General features: G+C 42.4%; 1 protein-coding gene across 1 annotated transcript in view; it reads left to right on the top strand.

Annotated features, from left to right (window-relative positions):
- Positions 1–5,115, top strand: part of NXPE3 (neurexophilin and PC-esterase domain family member 3) — a 21,180-nt gene extending 16,065 nt beyond the window's left edge. Inside the window, exon 2 of the mRNA XM_042031397.1 lies at positions 698–5,115. Within this exon, the coding sequence (XP_041887331.1) occupies positions 698–1,351 (654 nt within the window). The 3' untranslated portion in view covers positions 1,352–5,115. The remainder of the gene's footprint in view (positions 1–697) is intronic.
- Positions 5,116–7,409: the final 2,294 nt, after the last annotated feature.

Below are 7,409 nucleotides of genomic sequence, written 5' to 3'. Positions count from 1 at the left end.
AACCTCATCAGAAGCCGTGACAGTTAGTCAAATGTTTGAGCAGACACTGTAAACCTTGTAAATGGGGCCACCAGCTATCTGCGAAGTTTTCCTTGTAACAGGACTGCTGCTGTGGCTGTGAGTTAAGGTGGCCCTCCTGGGAGTCACGGCAGGAGGTCGCTTGGGTTGCCTTTTTAAAGCATTACAGCATCCCAGTCACAGGAGAGATTTTGGAATGAAGTAAAAAATGACCTCCATTACTGTTCATAGGTTTTTGGGCCCTTTTCCTTATTTAAGTTACTTAAATAGCAATAGCAGAATTTCAGTACCCACTTAAATAGTCCTGCCTCCCTCATCCCTTTCCCCTGAAGCACTTCAGTTGTGTTGGAATACAGACTTTGAGCCCCCTTAATTCCTACAACTTGAAGTAATCTTTAAATTTAATGGAGTCCTAAGGTTGCTAGAAGGGTTCTGGTGAACCCTGGATTCAGAGGGCAATAATGACTATTTGGAAAATTTCTTTTTTACAGGAGAGAAGGAAATAGTTTGGGAAACTTGGAAAAGGCATTGACAGCCTTATGAAGGCCAAATGTGCTGTCCTGCAGATTTCAACACCCATAAACTCGAGTCAACACCCATAAAGTTGAGTCATAAACTCGACTCTGAAAAATTATATTCACCTTGGGTTTAATTTTAGAGTTCTTAGAATTATGTTCAGATTTCGTTATCTTCTCCTGCGGTTGCCCTGGGGTCCAAGCATCTTGTTGATAGTTTGAAGTTCTTGTGCCATCTTTCAGTAACGCTTGCTCTTGGCCTTTCAGATCTAGTGGAATTTAACCTGGGGAGTCCTAAGAACGTGGGCCCTTTCATGTCTGTGGACCTGAAGCACAACATCCTGCTGAAGTTCCGCTGCCACGGGCCGCCCATCCGCTTCTCGACGGTGTTCAGCAGCGAGCTGCGCTACATCGCCAACGAGCTCAACGGCATCGTGGGTGGCAGGAACACCGTCATAGCCATAACCATCTGGTCCCACTTCAGCACCTTCCCCGTGGAAGTGTACATCCGGCGGCTCAGGAACATCCGCAGAGCCATTATTCAGCTGCTGGACCGCAGCCCCAAGACTTTAATCGTCATCAGAACCGCCAATGTTCAGGAGCTTGGGCCAGAAGTGAGCCTCTTCAACAGTGATTGGTATTCCTTTCAGCTTGATTCTGTCATGAGGAAAATGTTCTCAGGAATTGCTGTGCACTTTGTGGATGCTTGGGAGATGTCTGTGGCTCATTACTTGCCACATAACCTGCACCCTAATGAAATAATTGTTAAGAATCAAATAGATGCATTTTTATCTTATGTGTGCCCTCTGCAAACTTAGCACAAATGGGTAGCCCTTTGTCATCTTTTGCTACAGCTGAAGTACAGTTGCTCATTTGAGCTATGGAATGATGCTGGATGATATGGAGGAAGTCTGGGTGCTGTACTTGCATGTAGTGTAAGTAGGGTGGCCTTAACTCTGGGTAGCTGTGAAGGGTGGTAAAGAGGAGTTGACTGTTCAGGCCATACCTTTGTGCAAGGTTGATTCCTTCAAGCTTATCATTCATACCTGAGATTATTAGAGAGCACCTTAAATTAAATTGGCAGGATTCAATAAGAAACTGTTTGGGTTATTAGCTTTACTAGTTGTCTGCACTGTACGCCTAATTTAATCCATATGACACTGATTCTGTTGCCAGGGTCTCGTTGCTCAGAACAGTGTGTGAAACCTGGGAAGGACTTTGGCAATGGTCTTTCTCTCAGCATTCCAGAGCTTAAGGGATGTCTCTTCCAGTTGAGTGTCAGAGCAGCACAGTGGTACACTCCCTTCATGTTTCTAGTAAGGACTTTGAAACAAGAACAGACAAAGTCACCAATAAGGAAGCACAACCACAATATCTGTAGAATTTAGGCATGGAGAATTTGCTGAAATTTATTTGAGCACACTAGTTAGGCACCTTTGTTGTTTACAGTTGGCTGCTAAATAGTCAAATAGCCAGTATTTTAGTTTTCCTTACTGTACTACTAAATTTCTTTTGAGCTGTGATACACTGTCTACTTCTTGATTTATCAGTAATGAGAATATGTGTGTTTTATGACCTCAGTGAAAACACAGTCTCAGGCAGTTTCTGCAAGTTCAAGTTGCAGGCTCGCCTACTTGAAGCTTAAAGCACTTGCCAATGAAAGTGTTTCATTTGCCAGTGAAGGTGTTTCCCTTCCCTGTGAGCTAAGGCTGTTCCATTATGCTCCTGCAAAGCCGGGCAGCTGACAGTGGCTCTGGTTCGTCCTTCATGCGCCGTGTCTGCACAGGGAGCCCAAGTGACCCGAGTGCCCTGGTGTACTTTGGCAGTGGTGGTCAAGGCCACGCTGTGAGTCCTCTTCAGGGTCTGGCAGTTCTGTCATTTATTCATGAGCTTGACTGCTGCCAGTCTGAAAGGTGGAAAGCCCCGCACCCAAAAGCCAAGTGTGCCCAGGGTTGCCTTCATACAGCTGCTTGGCCCAGACCCAGGTTTGCTGGGGTGATAGCTGGTGGCTCTCCAGCCTCCTGGCCTGGCATTTACTGCTGCTTATTTGATTGAGTCTGTCTGCAGTTTTAACTAGAAGCGCTTTGAAAACAGTTATTAAATTCCACTCCCAAATTAAACAGCAGAGGAGTATTCCACGGTGTCTTATTTTTGGTCCCACTCAGGCCAAAGCCAATCTTCACTGGCTTATGTGTCAAAACAAAGTTGAATCTTTGTGAGCAAACTGAGAAGATTAATAAGGCAAATTGACAGGTTGCACGGAGTGAAATAATTGAAATATCTTTATGTTAGAAAAGTTTTACCCTTTGTTAAGTTTGCTGCTCTCTTAAGGAAGTTTGTACTTTTATTGCCTGAGCCCCAAGAGAGGTAATGCTACCAGCTACAGCAACAGTGTTTCTGGTTGTGTTCATTTTAAAGGGCAACTGAGAAGTGTTTTAAAAACAAATATAAATTATTTTAGCATGTGAAAGGAGTCAGTACCACCCATCTATAAACTTACCAATTTAAAAACATTTAAACATGTCTGGAGGAATTGTGTACACTGAAATAGCACCTATTCTTAGCTTTTCAAATCAGAATTAAAGAGGTCCGATTTGCTGGTTCCTACTGACAACTGCCTCACATAGCCTCTGCCCATACATTAGCTTTAGGTAACTATTTCTTACTTTAATATGGTAGTGGCAATTTATCCTCTGCCAAAAAAGAGGCCACACCAATTCAGGTCTGGGAAAGTAAACTACCACAATGGAAAATGACCTTTCATCTTTTTCAGGTGTGATTTTTAAAATAGGTAAACACTTTCATCCTGAATATCAACTCTATCCTAATAATGCTCATGGAAATAGGACTTCAGACTTTCACTTTGAAGGAAACTACTTATTTGTGGACTAACCATTAGGTTTAACTCATAAAGCCATATTGTGTGTGAAAATGTTGTGGCTGCATGTGTCTTCTCTGGGTGTTGTAGTGCTTGCCACTGCTCCTCAACAGCAGCTTTATATCACTGTTAGCTACCAAGCATAGAGAGAGGAGAAAATATTCTTTTGAGTGCTTTGACAGTTGAGGGAAAGAGGAAAGGACTGCTATTAGCAAAGGTGTCTAATTGCCTTCTAGTAGAACCTCATCCTTTAGATTAGTTAGATTAAATTTTTAATAACAGATAAATTATTGGTAGTGAACTTCAGGGAAATTACCAGTTGATTTGGAATGAGGATCAAGATTTCATTTCTTTGGGCTCTGAAATAGACAGGGAGGAGAAATGAAGAAACTGAGGGTTTACCCGTGTTTGGGGCACACTGTGCTTTTAGATGTCATTCTGGTGATCTATGAATGATTTTTCATTTCTATTCTCATCTTGTTACCATTGCACCAGTTGTGTATGTACAGTATATGCAAACATAGAAGCAATAAAATATTTTAAAATCTGTTTCTTTAAACTTCTAAATGGACTTTAATAGGGACTTAGGTTAAGAGGTTGGTTATTTTTGAAGTTACTTAATGTGAAACAGGACCGGAAAGGAATTTCTCAGCATCTATTAAGTGTCTTCCTCGACACATAAAAAGGTTTTTCAAAGCCCTGTCTTCCTGTTCATTTCATTTTCTTCCATTGAAAGGCAGAAATATTATTGTTTTTGCTATTTTCATTCTTGTACTGAAGATCACTTTGATTATTAATCTTTCAATACAGCTATTTTGTTACTTTTTAATTACTTTGTTCAAAATCCAGCTCTCTCAAATTCCAGTGGAAAAAAACCTACTTTTATTGTGTTTATTAGAAGATTCCAGAGTAATTTATTTATAAAATAAGTAAACTCCATTTTATGTATATTAGTGTTGCACTGTAATATTTTGAGAATCCTTTTTCTCATATATATCTTCTTAGGCTGATTTCTTCCTTCTAGGAATTTAATAAAAACATTCGTTGAATTGTTGATGAGAAGGGAGGATAGAAAGCAAACATTTCCCCTTTTTCAAGTTTTCAGTTGCTTCTAATTTCATCTGCAATGCAGCACTGCTTCATGAGATTTAAATCACCAATTTTCATTGTTTTACTTGTTAGAGGTAAGCAATTAAAAATGGGAACTTTGCTTACCACAAGTGTCTGTACAACTTTTTATGTACTACAGGTGACAATTTCATGTGTACATGACAAAAATGAAGGTTTGAAGTTGTCTTCTGGAAGGATGGAGGATACTGGGATTTTACTTTGGTTCTGTTGCAGAAGTGGGGGTTAAAACATTCTTCCATTTATGACAGTTTAAGTAACAGCAAAAAGCTCCAATCACAGATGTGTATTTCATTTATAAAGCTCTTACTCCTTAAGTCCAGATCATTTAATGTATATTTAAACTGTTTGGAAGGCTCTTACTCTCTGTTGGGAGCAGTGAAGAACTCTGTGTGTTAGAGAAGAACTTGTTTTCAAAGAACTTGTTTTTTTCTAATGTATGTATGTTATTGTAATGCTTACAATATGCAGAAGGCTCTACTGTCTTATTTCCTGATGTGATCAGAAAAACAATTTTAATAGCCAAAAATCTCAAAGAAGGAAAGGTTCCTAATAAAGAGGACAAGTTTACTTGAACTATTTAATTTGATTTAGTCTCAGTTTATATTGTTTGCCATAACCCCACCTCCTTTATATTTCTATAGCTGCATAGTAGTTCCCTTGGATTTACCTGTTACATTTTGTACTTTGTGTTGGGTAGGAGTTTCACATTATGGTTTATAGATTAAATTCACTCTAAGTGGGTTGGTTTTTTTTTTTTTTTTTTTGGTAATTTGTATTTGGAGAGGAGTGATCTGTGCCTGACATGAGACCTAGCACTGAGGCACACTGATATTTCCCTCTGTTGGTGTATCAGGCCTGACATATAACAAAAGCTTGTACATAATCTAGGCTCTCTTCTTTGAGGGCTTTTACAGCCCAGCTGACCCACAGGAAATCCTTAAGCCACTTCATTTAAGAAAAACAGGCTGAAGAGCAGATGCAGCGTGGTCAGTGCTTCTGTATGTTATGAACAGCTTTTACTTAAGTAATGGAGTAATGGAAGAAAAATTGAGGAGAGATGCGTCCTGTGAGTCAGTTTGAGTATTCAAGGGCTGTAGGGCATCCTACGCTGGCGGGCTGTGCATCCACTGCCCCGTGAGCCCAAGGGCTGTGTTTGCAGGGTCATGGGGAGAGGGAGAGAGTGGCTGCCTGGCACAGACTGGGGAGTCTCTGGGATGGCCTAAGGGTGGAGGATTTGGGGGATGTCTACTGGTTTGCCTTGGAGCTAGCCTGCAGCCAGGGTTCACAGGTGGGAAAGTAGTAAGCAGGGTGCAATGCCCTTTGTGCTGGTTCCTGACGTATATAGCCAAAAATAGCCTGTTTGACCAGTAAAAATCCCTGAATGACAAAATCCTGCAAGTTAGGAGAGAGTGCTGAGGCAGCATTGCCAAGTGTTTGTTCCGTTTTTCTGTTCCCCTCGCGTTCCATGGTGACTGCTGAAGAGGACAGGGCAGGGACAAGGGCCAGGGGTGTGGTCTGGGTGCTGCTTGCATTCCTCCAAAGCGCAGAGCTGGGGCTATGCCTCAGCCTGCTCTCACCAGTGCCACCTGACAGCCCCGAGGGACAGGGCAAAGGCAAAGCAGATTATTCCCAGCATTTGGCTCTGGAAACTGTAGTGAAGCGTGCTGCCATCATGTCCAACCTACCTCAGCCTTCACTCAGCCCAAAACGAACGAGAGAGGCTGCAAAGCACGAGCTGCTTTTCAGTGTGGAGTTAGATCAGGCCCTAGGCCTCCTCAGAGGGGAAGTGAGAGGGGGGAGTAGGACAGAGAGGGGAAGCAAAAAAGTAGGATGCAGTTAAGGAAAAACAACATGCAAAGGTCTTGCTCTGTGACACCAAGGAGAGGAAGAAGGTCAGGGATTTGGTCATGTGGAGATTTCCAAAGGCAATACCAATTGCATGGGACAGACCCACCCCTCTGAGGTAGCACACTGAATGTACATAGAAGCTCCACATGCCTTAAAAAAGGAACATTCTTCCCACCCAGGCTGCTCACCCACCTCTTCCTCTATGCCCTCCTGACAGCGATGACACAGCAATCACGTTAGGTACATTTCCAAACTCTGCTCCCAGTTGGTTTGAAGCCGTGTATATTGTGTTCTCACATGACTGTAGATGTGACAGATATCATAGCTGGGGAACTTTTTAAAAGAAACCCAAAGCATTTATAATCAAGATAAGGAGGAGTGCACAGGCAGGTTTTCATCATGTGTTAAATGCCCTTCAGAGGCTGTGGTGACTCAGAGGAGGCATGTAACTTGCCTGAGATGGCATAGGTTGCTTGGCAGGGCAGGGGCCTGAGCCTCATTCATCAGACACAGGGACAGGAGGCTCACCAGGGCTGGCAAAAAGCCGAAACAACACGGCTTCTGATCAGGTTGGAATGGGGCTTCTTGTGTTCATCCCATGGTTTAGCCCTGCATCCCCAGTTTGCAGCATATAAGGTAACCCCTAACATTAGCTGTTCTGTTTACAGTGCAAGATCAATGTATTTGAAATCAGGGAAATGTTTTATTATGTACCTGAATCTGGATCTTTAAGTCTTCCTAAATAGTTAATTCAGCCAGATCTGAACTCTCTTGTAAGGGAACGTAGCTTGTACCTGGGCAGTGACTCTCTAAAATCCTGTCCCAGTTACTGTGCCCTCCTTCACTGTTGGTGTTACTAGCCTCTTGTGGGCATATTCAGAAGCCTTCTGGGGTAACTCAAGCTGGTCTGCTCTGTGAGTCTGTTGTGGTGAATTGTACGGGAGCTTCTCTGCTTGTAAGGGGAAAGAGGGATTTTGTGGGGGAATGTTAGAGAATTAAGTGTATGAGTTACTTTCTGT

This window comes from Corvus kubaryi, unplaced genomic scaffold (genome assembly GCF_017639235.1).
Source record: "Corvus kubaryi isolate FWS band 111438036 unplaced genomic scaffold, C.kubaryi_AGA036_p1.0 37341, whole genome shotgun sequence".
Taxonomy (NCBI): Eukaryota; Metazoa; Chordata; class Aves; order Passeriformes; family Corvidae; genus Corvus; species Corvus kubaryi.
This window is presented reverse-complemented; position numbering and strand designations above follow the sequence as displayed.